The sequence below is a fragment of the Necator americanus genome, chromosome IV (assembly GCF_031761385.1).
Source record: "Necator americanus strain Aroian chromosome IV, whole genome shotgun sequence".
Taxonomy (NCBI): domain Eukaryota; kingdom Metazoa; phylum Nematoda; class Chromadorea; order Rhabditida; family Ancylostomatidae; genus Necator; species Necator americanus.
Genome location: NC_087374.1, coordinates 5,111,862 through 5,131,996, shown reverse-complemented (window position 1 = coordinate 5,131,996; position 20,135 = coordinate 5,111,862). Strand labels below are relative to the sequence as shown.

Sequence of the window (20,135 nt, the reverse complement as noted above, 5' to 3'; positions counted from 1 at the left end):
CCGACACGGCGTAACACACCTTCCCCGTAACCCCCGGGGGAATATGACTGGATTTTGGACTTGAGAAGAACACCGGCAAATCACGGGAGTTCACTGAGAACACTGAAATAAGAAATAAGAAGATCACTTTTTATGGTACTACTAAAACTAAAACTACTAAAAAAAATAAAATAAATGAATCTGAGTAATAAATAAATAAAATAAATGAGTCTGAGCGATAAATAAATAAAATTAATAAATCTGAGCATAAATGAGCTGCTATCTTTGCACTATTAAATTACCATTAATACCTTTGAACACCCACAAGAGACAAAACTAAACCTACCCCAACAAAAAGTGAGCTACATTTTTTCTTGAATGAGCTACGGCTCAGAACGATAAGAGATAAATTAAGGTTAGTTTTTAGAGAATTTCACTATCTTTAAAATGTCACAAACCAGATCAGGATCGCACGTAGTCGGCACATTTTTCTCCCAAAAAAAAAAATTAAGCAGACGTTACGTTTAAGAGCTAATTGCACTCATAGTCTTATCGTTCTACGAAGCTAGAGCTCTAAGAAGCGTAGTGCCTTTAATTCTATCCACAACAAGTGCATCCATCTTCTCCAGCGCTAAAAAGAAAGCATGCAACATTCTCAATTTTGAAAAGAATAGCTTTTCCAACTTCTTTTCTTTTTTTCTGTTTAGGGGACAAGGATGAGTGAAATATGGACTAGTGATTTCTTGAAATAGAGGGAAAAAATACATGAAAAAAAGATAAAAAAGGAAAAAATAAATTAGCAGGAAACTTCAGTACTACATCATTGCCTTTTTTATTTAAAAAAAAAATAGCAATTCTTCACGACAACGAAATTCAATTATCATTACTTCCTTCTTAAAACAAACAACAACAAATAACAAAAAAAATTGAATAAACAAATAATAAATTAAATCAAACATCAAGTAAATAAATATATGTACATCAGATTTTCAGAAGGCATTGAGGCTGGACCAACGACTACAGATAGTGGCGTCGGTGCCAGAAACCGCCAAAATGGGGCTTCATGGGTCCTTCAGCGTCGAATTGTTGTACCGAAGCCGAAGGCGTCAAAATGAGTTGAGATGGGTCCCAAAGCGTCGAATTGATGAGCTAACCCTAGAAAGCTAGTGAGCAGGGTTCCGTATAATTTTGTGGATTTGCAGCGATTGCGCAAGAATCAGAATCAGCGTTGTTATTGATACTGTAGGACCGCGCAACGGCTGCAAGTGGATTTATCAAAAAGTAATTGGGAGGTTCCGCTACGTTTCTTGGTCGCGACAACCTCATATTTTGCATTCCACCCTCTCTCCTCCCCATATTTTCTTTCGCTTGTCTATTCCCTCGCATATTTGCCCCTCATCAGGATATTCTTTCTTCAGAAATTGGGAACACGGCTACTTAAAGAGGAATCACTCCACGAATCTGACATATGGTATGAATTTCCGTTGTAGATATGTAAGTCGTATATATGAGGTCGTAGATTATGAATACGAGGGTGGTTCCGCTCATTTCTCCATGTGTCACGGCGTCAAAAGGACGTCAGATTCGTGAGGTGATGCCATTAAATGGTAGCTAAAAGTTCATAGGATCAAAGGGTCTGACGTAGAACCTTATCCTTATCACTATCAGATGATGACGTTCACGTCATTTCATACTAACACATCATCCTTTGCTAATTCTTGCAGAAAAAAACAGGAGATAAACACATATTACGAATAATGTTTACAAATTGTTGTCGTATCGAAGGAGTAGAGGTGTAAAATCAAGTTTGAACACTCTCCAGAGGCGGCACTGACTCATTTATGTAGAAAACTTTGAAATATTTCATCAATGGTTAAATTTCTAGAAAAAAAATAACGAAGAAACGATCGACTGAGAATGTCAAGCAATAGCCAAGATTGTTAACAGTCTTTATTACGGCTAACATTCTGGCGTTGTCGCTTTCGTCAGAACCTCTGAATGCTTCTGAACGAAGAAAGCATTGCTAGATAAAAAAATTAGAATTTAATATCACAGAAAAATGCCACTACTTTTATTTCCTTTCTTTTATCAATGAAGGCTAGTCAAGGCGTTAGCCGGACATTCGCACTATATAATTCTGTCTTAAAGGCATCACCCCACGAACCTGAGATGGTACGGATTTCAGGTTGAGTATTCGTATACGGGATAGTAGATTATGGAGAGGGGGTTGATTCCGTCCATTTCTTCCTAACTGCCGCAAGAAACTGCCCGTAAGACACGGCTTCGAGCGTTCCGGCGCACTATTTTCTAAAACGAGTTCGATTGGAGCGCGCCAGCCTTGTGCTACGTCAATAGGTGATAATGATAGGTGTTCAGTGCATAAAGGATGAGGGATAAAGTATCTGGCGTTAATGAGTCCGTTTGGGACCGCTACCTCAGATGTTAGGTAGATAGGTCGCTAAGATAATGAGGAGGTTTAGAGTAAAGTGGGATTCTTTTGAAGAAGTTAGGAATTAGGAAGAATTTGAACGTCATTACTGGTGTCCTAGAGGCTGTGAGCTCCTCTTAGCTATTTTTAACTATTCTAGACTATGTAGAGGACTATAAGTATTTAATAACCAAGAAAAGTCACCAAGAATCCTTTGAAGATGAATTATCAATGGATTTAAATTTAAAAAAAAACACTATGTAAATACAAGTAAAATAAGTGATTGGGCAGCAGATTTTTATTTGTTTTTTTGACCAGGAACAGATTTTAGTCGAAGATATCAAAATATGAGTGGTTCTTTTTTTATTCATACTATCTTTTTTTAAGAATAATCGTGGAATGAAATTTGTACTTTTCAAATTGAGATGTAATAATATTCCATTATTTATTAGTGTTCCTAGGTTCTGAGGTTGTAGTTCTGAGGCCTCTCTTGATTTTAATCGTTTTGTATGAGAAAATAAACAACTTCGCTTGTAGTAAAGTGCTTATTCTTGTGCAATTGGATGTGACTGTAGAGAAAAAATAATCTCTTTCATGAAAAAAACCTCATTTTTAAAATTGAGGTCATATGTAAGATATTTATTGCCGTCATACATAGCTAGAAGATTGGGGCTCAGCGGTAAACAGATTAGAACAGGATGGAGCATTAAATGCGTATAAAATTTTACTATCGTTTCTTGAAACTTTTCCCATATTTTCTTTTAAAAAATTGTTTTATTCCTTATTCCCAACGTCTTCCTAAAATACCATCTTTTTTCGCCATTCTAGTGGTATTTTCTAGCAGTTCAAGGATTATTACCATATTTATATTACAGGATACATTAAGGAAACTACGATTTTTTCAATGGTTCCCAAAAGTGATCAGCTATTGATTTTAAATAGATCAAGTCATCATTCATATATTACATCAGATCAATTGAGTATTGATATTATTATATTAGTATATTATGGAATATATTTGAGTATACGCACTGTTCATCCGCGTAACCGCGGTGGTCCGAAGGAGAAAAACAGAGAACTGTCTCAGTTTCCTCCTCCTTCTGTGAAAAATAATTTCAAACAAATCTCGAATAGTCATTTAAAAAATTTTATTTGTTCAATTTTTTGGTCCACTGTTCTCTGTTCTCCTTTTTTTCAATTGCGTCAGTCTGTAGTCTTTTCCAGGGAATTTTCACATTATAAACCATTTTCGACAAGCCACGATGAGCATTTCACGATGTGAATCGTAATCGTCGAGAGAACAATTACGACTACGATCAATACCAATTTTGGCTACAGCTCAAGAAAATCAATTAAAAATTACGACTACGACCACCACTCCACTACAGGTGCACCTCAATGTTATTGTATGTACGTTATGTTTACATAGCACTGATTGATGCCAGCGCTATGTCGAGCCCGATGCTCAGATGCTTAGAACAGCTGCAAAAGCAAATTATTAACTGCAATATATAGCTCGCACATTCTGAAGCAATCTGTGATTTTCCTTGTTCAGCTAAAAAAAAACTTCTGGTTCCTTTCTTCTTTTCCTCCTTTTTTTAACTCTTACAAAAAAAAAAGAATGGATTGATGGAATGCAGCCATTTTGCGCCAATCGAGAGTATCCTTAATTATTGTTCTGTTTATTGTTGACTACGTTCACTGAGGAAACTACGAGTTCTTGCAGTTCTTCTTCTTGTTTTGCGAAGGAGATCGGTTATTGATTTTAGATAGATCAATTCAGAATTGCCGAAAATTTGACTTTCGAACGCAAACGCTTGGAATAATCACTGTCACCCGCACTGTTAAAGTCAGCGTTTGGGAAAATCTCAAGAAAACTCGGATCCTTCCGATTGTGGATAAACTCTGGAACCTATCCTACGAAGAGAACAGGGAAAAGGAAAAAGAGCCCTGTGTATTTAGATCCAGAAATTTAAAACACAAAAAGTGCTCGGAGGCATGAATTTATCTGATAAAACAGCTCATTTCACTGGTGTTATAATGAGATGAAATAGTAGGGCGACAGCACACAATCAAAAAAAATTGACAACTGATTTGCTGCAAAACCGCTTACGATGCTTTCCTTCTATTATCCTACGTAACATGAGATAGAGTTGCTTCGTCGGATTAAATGATCCCTCAGAATTTTTTTGTTCTCGTAAATTTACGTATATTTCTGCGGAATCTTGGATTTACGCAAATTCCCTTTTTCGTCTTTTTGAGAAGTACATTCGAGCGTTACCTACTGCTGACGGGAATCCAAAATTGGGAATTTCCTGGGACGCTGCACTGAACGATAGATCAACAGGTAGGAACCTGGATTTGAGGCTACCACTGTCTACAATGGAGCTGACAAGAAATTATCGTTACAAGATTTCAAATAGCAAGAGTCAAATAACGTTAAAAATGGCATCACTCATACCAGTACTAGGTATACTTGTAATTTTTACTTTCCACTTATAGAAAACCAAAAATGTTATAAGTTTGATCGGAACCATGAACTGGATTTAGATTTATCTCGAACAGATCCCGAGATTATGTTTATATTTCTCCCAGAGCGATAGCGCTCGCAGCTGCTTCAATGTGGATGGAAAACTGGACGAGCGTGAGGACGCAATGACTTCTTTAGGTCCATTTATTTGCATAATCACCCATCTATTATTTATTCATTAAATGATCATTTTCATATGTATAAACCAAAAGCAATAGCAAACCTATGATAATAAATACCGTAACATCACGTAGGAATGTTCAATAACCAACATTCACTCGTTACTGCGCTACATAGTAGCCAAATTCACATTTAAATTCCAGTTTGAACTTTTTTCAAACAATCAAACAGAATGAATCTCAATCTGAACTGCTACCAACTCATCCAACCCTTAGAAGGGCTAACTGACAAAGTACGCTGAAAGAGACATTCTGTTCAGTTCAGTTTTTCGTGATTTATGTTGTAGATAGTGTAGTTGAACTGTTCGCTTAACATGTCCAGGTGGTTATGAACTCAAAACGTTGACATCCAAGATACCGAGCCAGGAAATGGTAATTGTCGGGATTGATGCGAATGTAAAGATCGGACTCGAACAACAAGTTCGACATACTTGAAAATGTTAATATGCCACGATACACACGTCGAAAAATGGAAATCGTAGACCTCTGCGAGCAGACGAACGAACCTCAGTACTGCTTTTTTTTCAAAAGATTATCGACACCATCAGCTTACGTTGCAAGGGGCAACTCTTTTTAACGCTAGAGGAACTGCGCAAGCCGCACATCTGAAAGTTAAAGGCATCAGCCCAAGAATCTGAGGTGGTACGGATTTCAGGTGGAGTATTCGTATACGGGATAATAGATTATGGAGAGGGGGGTGATTCCGTCCATTTCTTCCTAATTGCCGTAAAAAAACGGCCCGGAAGATGCGGCGAGTACGCAAGGCTGGCGCGCTCCAATCGAACTCCCTGTGGAAAATAGCGCGCCGGAACGCCGGAAGCCTTGTCTTCCACGCCGTTTTTTACGGCAATTAGGAAGAAGTAGAAGAGATCACTCCTTTCTCCATAATCTACGATAGCGTATACGAGTACTCCACCTGAAATCCGTACCACCTCAAATTCGTGGGGTGATGCCTTTAAGAGCTATCTGAGCATTCGATTTTGACCATCGTCCAGTTCTTCTCAACTCGACGGTACAGTTTCAGAAAAGAACTGGAGTTCCGACCGGAGTCTGACTTAGCAACTCTGAAAGATGGGGAAAGTAAAAGATTTATCAAGGGAAGTTTGTGCACTTATTTAAATGGAAGGACAAATGTTGCGGTTCCATCTGGTTCGGTTGATGCGGTTGGATGTACTTCTCCGTTCGAAGTGAGCACTGAAGTGAGATAAGGTGCTGTTGCAGAATCTTTTCTGTTCAACTTTGCCGTCCATGATGTGAAGAACAGTCGAGCAATTTCTTGCAGATATCGTTTTTATGACGTTTGCACGTCCCTTGGTTGATCTCAAGTACACCGACGATGTAGCAATACTTGCTTCTAGCAGCAAAAAGTTGCAACATGTTGCCAACCTTGTACCAAAATTAGTTGCAGCCTACAGACTGCTACTCCGTCCTAATAAGTGTAAGCAGATGTAGGTCTCAGCGAGAGCCTCAACGGGACTCAACCTGAAAGGACGAATTGAACTCGTGGACGAGTTCTCTTACCTGGGCTGTTTGCTGCAAAATGATGGCGGCTTCGAGAGAGATATCCAGGAAAATTGTGCTAAAGCCAGTTCGGCCTTCTTCCCCTTTGCCAGGTCTCTGTGGTCGATTTCTGTCGTCAACAAAACCAAGCTGCGAGTTTAGCTATACGCAATTAACCTTATAATGATGTGCGGGTCGGAGTTTTGAGCAGCGCCGCCAACGGTGATAGGAAAGTTTGACCACATGAAGGACACGAAAGGTGACAAAAACGACTGCTAGGCTACTGTAGGCCAATGATGTGCCAAATCGAAGAGCAATTACAAGGAACAAAACACCAACACTTTCCTTGACCTTCTAAACCAGTCATGCAAAACCGCCTTCGCTTCTTTGATCACCTTATTATGGGGAGATCGTCTGATAGAGAAGAGTTAAGTGAGGATACTTGTGAGTTAGGTGACCACCCAACAATGACAACTTTTCATACTATAATTCAGAGAAAAAAAAAAGAATTTCGACGTCACTATGCACAAAAAATAGCATCTACCAATGAAATAAGAGTAAAAATGGTACAAATTAGGGTGCACGAGTTGCTGAATAACGACGTTCACAGGAAGCTTCATTCAGGTCAATTCAGGATTGTTGAGACATTTTCTGCTTATACTTCTGCAAAATTTGTTGTTTCATTCCTAGTTTTTCCTTTTTTCCATTTGAGAATAATGGTAATTTTTCCATCCTATTTTTGGGTTTCTCTCAATTAGCTTTAGAGAAACCAAGACACCTATGGAGATAAAACTTTCTCCATCAATAGAAAAGAGGACTAGACTGGTGTAATTAAAAATTCAAAGATTGCGGCGAATTTTTAATTGCACTAGTCTAGTCGCAAAACGAGGAAAGTTGAAAACTTCTGGGCTGCGCTTCAAAATGTGTGTGACTTCAACAAAGTCCAGTAACTCATCTCAAACCTTATAGAAACTTACTTAATTTTAAACATGTTCTAGAGAAGGATTTTTACTGCAACGATTTTTTCCTTCTTTTTTTCAAATTTCTTTCCATTCTCTCAACAAACTTTTAATTTTAAAAAAAGTCTCTAAGAAGGATATTCCAACTACTTTACATCGCAAATCTTCTTCCACATAACCCGCTTTTTTATTTTCTCAGCCTTTTTGCTACAAAGTTTTAAACGTTTATTTCAGCCTACCAAACCAACTGCACCAGTTCTGTACTTCCATTTGCAATCAAGGTCAGTGTTCATCGCTAAAATCACTTTCAGATCGCAAATTGTAAATTTTTTTTATTCATCTGTATTTATTTTGCCTATTCTTCTTCACATTATTTCATCTTTATCTTCTTTTATTTAATATTCAATTTCTTTTAAATTTCACCTATTACATCTAGCTTTCATCTGCTACATGGGCGACTATATTAGAAAGGATGAGAGGTAGGAGGAAAAGGAGGCCTTTTTTTGAAGGATCGTATCCCAAGCACACCCTTGACCCTACCCGTCGTTTTCATGTTGAAAGTCGAGAGATCCTTATTGGACCGTAAACCATTGCTGCACCGTCGTTACGTAGATATTCCCGAACATATTCCAGGAGAACTGAAGTTGTGTCACATCAAGTAATTTTATCCGCAGAGTTCATACAACAACATAGTTACGAGAACGAAAACGGAGTAAACTTTTACTACAAAAATCTTAACTCCATCTAGTACATTCTATAAAGGCATTTATACAATCAGTGCACGTCCGCGTAAAAAAAAAGGAACAACAACTTCACGATGAATATAAAATCTCATTTCTAACAGTTATAATAACGATCTACATTAACAACAACGTTTTGACCTGTACCGTTTCAGTATAGGAACCAGTTATGAAGGAAACAACGAAGATGGAGCGGAAATACTCCTCAACACGGATTATACCGCGCCGATATGGGTAGTAGAACATGGGGACCCGGACGAGGATCGTTGTCAGTTAGCACTACTATCTCAACTAGTTTATTAACCCCGCCTTTTGCTAATATAAAAAATTGAATGACCTGTGAACGCAAAACGCAAAATGCGAAGCTAAGAACAGCTGGTTTGCAGAAAAAAAATATTCGAATAGTTAAAAAGTAAAAGACGATCGTTACTTATAAAGCTCATTTTAGACAAAAAAAAACTCATAAAAATTGTTATACGCGGGGAAAAAAGTAATTGCGTGCAGCTGCATATAATATACAATGATGACATATAGAAAATACACAGAGAAAAAGGCTACCGTGGTGTGTTTATCAGAGGAATCAAACTAATATGCAAGGAGGAAATTATTGACGGAGGGCAGAGACTATGTATTCAAATGTAGACTGATCTTAGTCTCTAGAGCACAAAGGCTCGAAACAAGCACATTACACCTGCGGAAAGAAGACCTGAAAAACACATTAAATCATTTCCGAATGTTGTTTCTGAAATCTTTACAACAAAAAAAAAATATAAGTAATAGCTAAGCGATATGTTGCTAACTTTCATTTCCAACGGAATTTGAGTAATAACAAATAGAGAAAATATGCAGTTCACACACAATTGATTTCCCATTCCAGTGTTTTACACAAATTTGCCGTATTGCCATTAAATGATTACGCAAGAATAGAGCGAATCGGCTGACTAACCAAATTCAAAAAAAAAAAACAATTATGAAATTAGTTATAGTTTACGAGTAAACAGAGATGAGTAGAGATTCTATATGTAGCTTATGGACTAACTATTTTCCAAAATGGATAGAGTTTGTTCAAAAAAAATTCCAAGCCAATGTTTTTCGGTGATTACTGTCGGCTCCAGCAAACTGTTTGTCTGCGAACGTTAGCAAAGCGGATGGATGTGATGTAAAAGTAGTGCGATTAAGAATAAGCCGGAATGGTCAACAGCCACGAATCATAAAAATAAATTTCCTACTGAATACATTGCATATTGATCAGCGACTGTGTTCGCCTGTTGAGCTTTTCATTTCTGCTTAATTTTTGCGAATTCAAATCCAAATTGACACTTTCTTTTGCGTGCCTGGTCAAAACACAGATCACTTAATTGTGTTAGCAAAGAGTCCCAAAAAAGTGAAGACTACACTATATTCAAAAGCAATGAAACAAATTTAGGATCAGCGATGAAGAATTTCTGATACGAGTACATGGAAACCAAGAAATCATTTAAAACGAGCTACAGGTCGAACTAAAACGGAAAAAGAGAAGAAAATTCTCTTCCAACAGTATAATAATACTAATTTCTAGCACAGCTCAAAATTAGAATTGTCCGCAAAACATATCTTACTTGTTGACAGCGCGCTCGTTGATCTAATTATTGTGAAATATAGCAACAAAAAAAAACAGCTTTGCCGTTATCAAGTATATAATAAATTAGAATACACGGTAGCAACATAAAGCTAGCTATTATCCGTGTAGAAACCAACAGCTTACCTGCAACGGGAAGCGTAACAATCCAGCTGAGAGAAATATTGCGGAATGTGAGCCATCGAACGGAATGATTCGCTTGAATAAGACCAACGGCGACGACGGAGCCAACCTATCAAAAGAAATAAATTCTTGTATGAAAATGAAAATTTCTTAGTGTTCAGATACATAGAAATTCCACTAACATTTTTCTATGCTAATAAAAGAAGATGCATCGCGAAAACAAGAAAAAAGAACACCCGATGTTTGAAAAACATAAGGATATTCCAGCAAGCAGTTAAAGAACAAATGTCAAAATTTAATATATCACCTATAGGATGCCTCATTCACAAGACCTCACTGTTAAGAGAACAAAAAAAAAATAAACATTTATGGGATATAAGAAGAACAACAATGCACTTTTGTCCCACCCTTTGCGAAGAATCCCAAGTCCATTGATTTGGAGGTCACAGGTCAATCCCCAGACAGTTTTCTTTTTGGCCACAACAAAAGCGACCTTATGCTTACCTTCGAAACGAGCAGGCCAAGGACAAACTCTATCTCTTTTGCACCCACTTTGATTGAACACGCTCGGCCCTGACTTATTGTCAGCGTGTTCAATCTATAAGTCAATATAACGAAAGGCACATTTGTTGAACAAAAGAGCATCGACGACCAGTCGATAAAATCAAGAATACTCTTTAACACCGTGGTTTTCCCGGTTTTGAACAAAAGAAACATGACTGTCACACGAAGAGAAACAGCCTATCAAAAAAAAAAAATCATAAGAAGAGTGAAAAAACAAACTTCTGCGTTGAAGAGGATTCAGAGTTTTGACTTACGTTTGCAGTCGTACCTTGGCACTACCTTATACTCCAGGATTTGTAAAATAGAGCACTCGAACATGTAGTCTAACAATCGTTAAGTGCTACGTTAGCGACTGAGTTCCACAAAACGTCAAGCGAACAACTCTGCTTTTCGCTTAACACACCCTCAGTCGCAATTAACTCAATGATCGACGGTAGGTCAATTCAGGATGTTTACAAGAACAAGAAATGCTCTAATCGGATATGAAATCACTCTTATCTAATGCACCCATTGCAAAACGCTGATTTTCGTCGCTTCATTTGAAAAAGTATATACCAACACAAATCTCGCAATAATTTAGCGCAACATTTTGAAGTGTAAATAAGTAAATAAATAACCTTGCACTGAGTTGATGAGATTGGAAGACCAAGTTTGGACGCTATAAGCACAGTCACTGCAGCACCAAATTCGATGGCGAAACCGCTGAAATCAAAAGGTATGATCAGAAGTACTGATACTCAACAAAATACCGCTTCAACGGATGAGTGATTTATTTTTTACAAATATCGAGATGGAGTTGATTTCCTTCAAAGAATTTCGTCCACGAAATCAATACAACATTTACAAGAGAAAGAAATGGTAGATGCAAAAAAGAAATATGCAGAGTACCAATGTCCATCCATGCGTCTAATTCGTAGTTGGGGATTATACCAAGTGCTTTAACACACGCAAAACAAAACAATGGGTCTAACCCAAGACACGTGTTTACGAAAGCTGCTTAAGGCACTAATGTGATAATGAGCTCCCTTTTGCTTATATTTTAGCATAGTTTTTGGTACATCAGTAGTGCACCTGAACGGTCAAAAATAATAAGTATCGAGTGGTAAGAGTAGCTGGTAAATCTAAATCTCCGTGAAAACAGATAGAACAACTAAAGAGATATCCTCAAGAAAAATGCAATAGCTCACCTGGGCGGAGTGATTTTCGTTAGGTTCTCTCCAACAGTATAAATGACACGATGACCAAGCATCCAGAGGCCGATGCACATACCGACGGCTCCATAAAGAAGAATGTACCTAGAAAGTTTGGGTTACAATCTGCTATTGAAGTCCTGATGCTAATAATTTACCCTGGAGTGGGGAGAGTCTGCGCAGTAGATCCTTCTTTATAGATGACATAAAGTGAGACAAGTGGTGCAATAGCATTACTGGATTAGACTGGATTTAGAACTCGGAAAAAAATGGAATTCAAAAACACGTACCTGACATCATTGCCTCCATGCGCAAATCCTCCAAAACATGCCGTCATAACTTGAAGGAGGGAGAAAAGATGGGCGGCCTGTGGATCTTCAGGTTTTGAAGAACGAAAGAACGAAGCAACAGATGACGACGGAGCAACTGTGTTCATAGCTAAAGCAGGAGAACTTTTATCTAATGACAGCAAGGGTGTTCTTGAGTTTATAGATTTTTATGGAACTGAATCAGCTACAACATGAAATGTCCATGGATCAAATTTAAGAAAAAGCAGGTGATGAATGGAGGGAATGTTTACAGATCACTTTAGGTTGACACACCTAACGACTGTTTCGTTCTCCAGTCTGCAATCGCTTCAATTGCTGATTGGTCTTTACCCTGAGAATCTCTCCCAGAACCTAAATTCAAACCCTGTTACAACATTATCAGTTCGAGAGAACTTCTGATAATGATGAAACGAGTAGTCTTCATTCTACTTTTTTCGACAATTTACACGAAAATTTGACAACATCTGATGGCCAAAATGGTGAGATTGTGTTAACACTACTACGTTTAGAAGTTCGCTAATAACTTCGTAAGAAGGACACTTTGAGAAATACTTCTGGCGTATTTCGTAGTGGAATGATTTCCTCACGAAATAGTTAAATTTATTTCTTTTTTTTTCGAGAAGTTCTACTTTCTTTGAAGTATAAAGAGGAAGAATTCAAAACTTTAAGTGATTTTTTTCGACTTTTCTTCCAAGATTTTAAAAGAACTAGACAACCTGGAAACGAGGAAATTTGCCTAGTTAGGTTTCATCAAACCATCTGTTCAAATGTGGGGATGATTTTTATGAAACGTGAGATCGTTTTTCTGGAATGAGGAAACTTCTAAAATTCTGATTTCCGCTCCAACTCGAAAGTATGTTTGATCTAGAGCAACGTTAAATAACTCCGGTCATGTTTGATCTGAAGCAGTCAGGTTTGAATTTTCAACCATCGGTGTTTCAAGATCCAGATAAGACACGTGAGGGAGAGAAAGAAAAGACCTTGTTAGCGTCCGCTCAAAATTTGTATACTAGGGAAAAGATCATGAGTAAATTACCGAAATGTATATGCTTTTTGTAACGTTCATATTTCATACAGCCTAGGCGCACCTCAGAAACCCCACCCAACTTTCACCGCTGACTGTTTGACTTCTCACCTACTATAAGCGCACGTTGCCAAGAATTAAATCGTAGACGAACTCTTGCAAGAAATTACGATCGGTATAATGAAGTAACTTACCATGACCATTCGCACCATTCGACTTTCCATCTCCTCGCGTGCGTTCATTCTCGTATTCCAGAAGAACCGCTTCTGGAATAAAAGACGAAAGTACTATCCACTTAAATGCAAATAAATCTTGTAATCATACTTTGTCCAGCAAGTGCATTCAACTCGCTTGAGTTGTTTGACTCAACATCTGAGCGGGCTGAAAAGTATAGAACATTTACGAAGATGAATCCATGTTTCTGTTTCTAGAAATTTGGGCAACAGTACAACATGAACCTATATAACCTACCAAGAATGTTTCGCTTCAACCACGGAGCAACAATAAATTTTGCAGCAACAGCGGAAACCAGACCAAAAATGATCGACACAACCGCACACTGCTCCAATGTAAGGCGGTCAAAATACAGAACTGCAAGCAACTTTTTTACGTGAAAAATCCACAGCATATGTGAACACAAGAGATAAAAGGTCGAAACCATAAAATTAGCTTATACATTAATTTTCCTCCGCTCAAACTCGGTCTATACCTTCGAGCAGATTACATCTGTAAGACATTTAGATTCATTGCATCGCAAACATTTGAAAAAGAACGCTTAACATTCGCCATCTAACATATTCTTTAAAAAAATCATGTAGTGAAACTATTGTAAAAAAAAAAGTTGTCGGTACCGCTACTAAAAACAAAGAGGTGGAACACGAACGTGAAAAAGTCCAAGAAAATGCAGCCCTAGTATCCAGCAAGTATTCGCATTCCCAATCTTTTTTACGACTAAATATGAGGGTTTATGAGTTTACAATAATTCTCTTAATCTCTGTTCAGTGTAACGTCTGGAACTAAGGATGTGTTTTAAACTACATGAAGCTAGTCACTAGTACTATTCTACTCCAGAAATCAAAGTACATCCGAAAAAGCATCTCAGAAAATGAGCGAAGAATGTCGATTGAAAATTCAAAAGTAGAGGAGGAGTCGAATGATTGCAGCTGTATTGCACATAATCCACATAGTGTAGCTTTCCAGAATACGAGATTTCAAACTCTACCGCTGTTTTACTTTGCAATATAAGCGTTGTTAGATTTAGTCCAAAATCGCACTACATTCCGTAAAAGGAGAGAATTCGCTCCAAAGAACAGGTTTGAAACCGGAATGAACATCAAATCAAAACACCACTGATCAGAAGTAAACATTTACTTGGTCTTTTCGCTGTGTTTGTGACAACTTGTCACTTAAGTTTATACTTAAATTTATCGACACTGAGATGTGATTTCGACAGCGAAGACATGACTACTTTTTATCTACGAAAATGCAACTTTGAAAACAAGTGCTTCGCGTTTCTCTTATCAAAGGAACACAAGTGAAACCAGGAAAACTCGACAGAATCAGTAAATCCTGAGGATTTACATAGTTTCCGACACAGTAAAAAGTCACTGAAGTAGTGGCTTTTATAATTATCCAAAGCTAAAAAGTGCTTGGATATCGGATTTATCAAAAAGCTACACCATTAAAAACCACGAGTAAAGTAAATTTTGTACAAAACTGATTTTCGAACACGAGCAAAAGAAAGATAGGATTAATATATCTCCTAATAACAAAAATATTTAATTTCGAATGCAATACTTCTCTATGTCAGCTTATACAACTGACCAAGCTCTAATTTCTGGGAACAAAATCTGCTAATAAGAACTAAAAGGAAAACTTTGAAGGAAACGAAAACGAAAGAAAAAAAAAACTTCACTTACATTCAGAACCTTCATAAATTATGGCGAAAACGTTGAAAGTCATACAAGCAAAATATAACACAGGTAGTATCTTAAGGCCACTAGCTAGAGGACGACTCTGAAAAGAACTGTAATATTATGAGAATAACACACTACATAACGAAACACTTTAAGGTTCAAAGTCAGGGTTATTTTTGACTCCAAAGGCTAATCCGGATAAAGTTAAGAAAAACGGTGCGATGTATGTGTACCTTTTCTGTGTGCGTACAAAACCACGCGCGGCTGAAACAAATTTGTACCGTCAGTTTCAGTGCGAGTCCACACTGGGAATTCCGCGTACTACGTCACTTCAGTAATTTAGTAAGTAATTTAGAACATCAACTGGTTTTTTCCATTAGAATCTTAACACCATGAGCTTTTCAAAGCAGCACGGTATATGCTCACGATAGATTTGAAGGATCAGAATGGATTTATAAGAAGCACTAATTGCTACTAGGTGTGAGATACCTTTAAAAAACAGTTGAAGCTTTCAAAGAAGAAACAATGCTAGGAACTTAAAATTCGAAAGAAAACAAAGAAATTGAAAATTAGAAACTTAGTATTCTAGCGTTAACTGTTCCAGGTTGACAATGCAGCCAAGAACTCATTCTTGAAATTTTCAACGATAATTTTTTTTGTCTCACAACTACAGTTCAGAGAGAAACAGAAAAGAACCCGGCTCATCGCTCCCAGAAAGTTATCAATCACAGTGACTTGGGTAAAATGTAGTCTGCCATACCGGCCATCCGCGTAAAAAGTCCGTAGGGAGAGAAGAAGAAAAGTGGAGATTTCTATTGACCAACTATTAGGAATAAGGCAGAATTACTCGGGCAATAAATCAATTATGAGGGAAATCTAACCAAATTGGTGTGTTTTTACCGTAACCAGTGTACAAACATTGTAGTGAAGTTTACCTTTCTCAAAATGAAGTGATCGATGAAAACAAAAAATACTACAGAAACAAAACCGGAAAGAAGTGGAGACACAATCCATGATGCAACTGAAATTATTGTAACATTAATACAAAACTACAATCTAAACAAACATGTTATAACCAAACTTACATATGCGTGAGATCTTGTACCAACGGATACCTAGAGAACCTTTGAGCACAAGAGAGAAACCGATAGTTGCACCGACGATTGAATGAGTTGTTGAAACCGGCAATTTAAAAAATGTTGCAAGCAACATCCATGCGCCGCAACCTGGATAAAGTAAAAGTAAGTATTATTATTAAGTAGATAATACATCATCTGAAATTTTTTCTTTCATTGTTAGCTTGCCGCGTTCGTACCATTAAAAAGTGATCTACTAGGACATAGTGGAATAGTTTGTAGTTTATAAATAGAAACTAGAACTTTTGGAATAGTTTCTATCATGCAACATTTTCGCTTTAGCTGACTTTAGGCCTCGGCTCTATTTCACAAGAGGAGGAATAAAATCTGTAGAATATTAGAACGATATTTTCTCCCTTTCTCCCCCGGTTTTTCTCCTTTTTTTCCGTACAAGAGTGCATTAATAGGATTAAACGTATTTAATGGGCTCCTTTTTCATTCGCTTTATTGTTTGTTTTGTTTCTAGGGGCCCTCTAATCTTATTTTGCACAAATTTATTCTCTGTTCCTTGTTTTGTGCAGTCGTACATGACTTTCATCTTCTGTAGTCTTAATATAAAGAGAACCTTCCCCCTCCTGATTTCAAGGTATCTCCTCAAAGAGTTCAGATTGCAGGAATTAGGTTTCTGTCCCACTTTTTTGTGAAAATGCATACAGTTAGCCTGACTATGTAGGGCTATTCATGAACTATTAAAGGTAAAGTTAATACAGTTTATCATGAACTATTATAAGGAAAAATTGTTTTAAAAAAACTAAACGGAGCAAAAAGAAAGGAATTCTCCGCATACTGTAGAGGGTTCTCTGTACATCCCTTCGCTGAAAACGCGTGTCACAATACGTTTTATAACCAGTATGCCTGGCCGACACTACAAGTTCGATGGTAACTGCATGCTTCCTGATTACAGTAACTACACAACCTTCACACTTCTGACAGCACCTCAGCTCATTACGATCCCGTGACACCCAAATTAGCGAGTAATCCCGTCTATTCCCATTCCAAAGAAAGAAAAAAACCGTTCCAAACAAATAAAAAAAGCCGTACCGGACAGGATGGAAATTTGCCCATACATGAGTTCGAGTTCGCTGTTGTTGTAGACTGCAAGGTCAAGTACTCCTTTGCGCATCGTATCCGTTACTTTGTGTCCTAAAATTCGGTTCAAAATCGAGGAACTTATGAACACTAATGAAAAACTACTTACCCAGCAGGCATGCTCCAAGAGTTTCAAACACACTGGCGAGAATGTAAGCCTGAGTAAGCGTGACGACCTTGCTGCCTACGCTGGTACCGAACGAGTTGGCAGTATCGTTCGCCCCAATCGCAAAGGCAAGAATGAAAGCGATAATCGCACCGACGACGAGCCATGGCATAAGAGCCGACTGGAACGCGGCGAGATCCTCAATCATCCTGCGCGGTCCTTCAAAAATACACTTATATGAGGAATGATACTACACACGTAATGGATAAATTACATTAAAATTCTTCTCAACACAAAAACAACTCAATAGGAATGACAACGCAGAAAAACGATTTCATCATGTGTTTCCTCGATAATCATCGAGCACAACTTAGTACACTAAACGCACATTTTAAGGACAAAAAGCAATTTCATCCACGCTTCGGACTGTTAAACCAAAGTTATCCACCCAAAATTCTACATCCAAGGAACGGCGTGGGGATTTCATACGTTCCGTAGCAGGAGATTGACTGTCAACCCACCACATGACTTCGCAGGAAAGGTTGACTTTGTCTTATAAAACCATGGCGAAATTGTAGTAATCTTCGACCTTTCCTATTCTTTTTTATGGCGCACCTAAGAGCATTTTTGAATAAATAATCAATTAAACGTGATCAAGATGTTAAGAATTACATATCTGTTCCCCTATCCACACGTGTTACTATAAAATGACCACATATTTGAGAGAATTCATGGAAGAACAGTCGGTGTTGCATATATGTGGAAGAATTTGCGTTTTAAAGTGTGACCCATCGTCGGGTTACGCAAACGTCAATATGTTAAAAATGTCGCTGAAAACTATTGTTGGGGCGAATTCCATTATCACGTACGAAAACTGCTCTGGTTGTACCGCTAGTGTACTGTGTTCTTCCATGCTGCGGTTTTATCGGGGCGAAGGTAATGCGCTTCCCACGTAGAATGAACGAGACAGATGGTACTCGTTAGTGCAGCTCTTCTTATCCACACTAGAAACTTTCAGTCCAGAGATTTCTTCTCATTTCGAAGAGGAATAGTAAAGGAAAGCGAAGACATGCATCTGATGGACGTATGTTTTCCTCCTTAAAGCCTCGGGGTAGTAACTCATTTGTTCTCCAGTGCTAATTCCCAGCTTGAGCTAGAGTTCTAATCTAAGTAATAATGTTCCCTGTGACCTTATAATACAAACAACCATCGAGGGCAGGTCACTGATTTGATAGTGTACTCTGTGACGAATTTTGTTTTGACTAGCGCTTTTAGATTCACTGGCCCCAATGAGCTCAACATTGAGGCACTGTTTCATCCCAAGGATTGATCCTAGTAGATTCGCACTGATGTAAGGAGTTGCATCTCCGTAATCTTACCAATAACCCACTTTAAGCTGTTTTATCTCATCAATCCTATTTGAGCGCCTCTGAAGCTGTTGAGGCTTCTGATGCCCTGAGTCATAGGATTTCTCTGGATTCTCGTTGCCATTCTCGAAAATTACGTTTCGAACCCTGCCTACCAGTGGAAAGACTCAACGTCGAAAACGTCCGCGGACTGCATACTCTGCTTCGTAGTCGTGAGGAAAATGAGGAATTGACGACACTGTTTTATTTCGAACCATCTGTCACTATCAGCAAAAGATATATGAAAACATACTATGGATATTACGGATTCATAATCAATTTTTAGCCCCTGAAATAATTCACTGAGGAGCGAATACACTATTCCCTCAATCTTATGCGGTTAAGGGTGGTATTAGTTTCCGTGAGTTGGAGAACATTTCCGGCCCGATTGAATAATGAATACGGCGAAGAACATTTTAGAGTCTAAATTCTTCGGCGATCAAAGAAATGTAAGCAAAAAGCAGTTTGGCTTGAAGGATTTCGAGTATATGTGGAGAGCAACAAAATAAGCGAAAGTGCATTTGTTCATCCGTATATATTATGTAATTATCACAACTACCTTATCACATGAGTATTTTTCTTTCTTGCATGTTATATGATCACTTGAAGAACGCTAATTTTCGAGGACCAGGCAACGGAAACGCAAAAGCAAGAGAAGCAGGTTGCATTTTTAGTGGGAAGCACACATTCCGCGCAACGCCGCGTAAAACAATTTCAACATCGCAAACTATTCTTAGCTGCCGCGAGGAACTGACTCATTGCTTCTTAATAAGTTCGATGAAAAAATATTTTAAAGAGAGCAAGCACTCTGAACTACTGTAAAACTCTATGCTATTCTTTATTATGCGGTGAAGTAGTGAACGGAAATAGACTTGAATAAAAGAACCCCAATGGTACACAACAACAGGATGTGACAGAGGGACTAATACAGCACTAAACCCCACTTGTGAAAGAAAATCTGATAAGGAGGACATCGATGGTTAGCGGTACTCTTCAGCTGATAAAGAACAACGGAAACAACTGTTCCGAAATGAGCAGCTGATAGTTTGGAAAGATTAGAAGAAATGAGATTAGTTTTTATTCCAACTCTTTATCAGTATTTCCCAGGCGTCTGTTTTGATCAGATAATTTTATCACTTCAGTCACCAATGCTTCGGAGGCCACACTTCTTCGATAACTTGAGAGGAGCTTCAAGGTAGACTGATTTTAAAAAAATGGATCGAATAGGAAGAAGCGAAACGATTCGTCATCATAGGTACGATAGGAAGGAGCTGGATCCTCCTCAGGTGAAGGGCGTATAGCTCATGGGGTGCAGCTCA

General features: G+C 38.0%; 1 protein-coding gene across 3 annotated transcripts; it reads right to left on the bottom strand.

Moving 5' to 3' along the window:
* Positions 1-8,971: 8,971 nt before the first annotated feature.
* RB195_000417 (uncharacterized protein) lies at positions 8,972-17,618 on the bottom strand (the record flags this gene model as incomplete). 3 transcript variants are annotated; one of them, XM_064196750.1, is made up of 15 exons in its annotated part: positions 8,972-9,021; positions 10,060-10,165; positions 11,238-11,322; positions 11,808-11,915; positions 11,969-12,046; positions 12,101-12,248; positions 12,413-12,490; positions 13,358-13,429; positions 13,488-13,544; positions 13,635-13,754; positions 15,083-15,179; positions 16,015-16,100; positions 16,165-16,305; positions 17,257-17,358; positions 17,414-17,618. In XM_064196750.1, the coding sequence occupies 15 exons, from the start codon at positions 17,616-17,618 to the stop codon at positions 8,972-8,974; spliced, it is 1,533 nt and encodes a 510-aa protein (XP_064052631.1). The 3 variants fall into 3 exon arrangements, with proteins under 3 accessions (XP_064052631.1, XP_064052632.1, XP_064052633.1); XM_064196751.1 differs by having other exon boundaries at positions 17,414-17,582; XM_064196752.1 differs by lacking the exon at positions 12,413-12,490 and having other exon boundaries at positions 17,414-17,582.
* Positions 17,619-20,135: the final 2,517 nt, after the last annotated feature.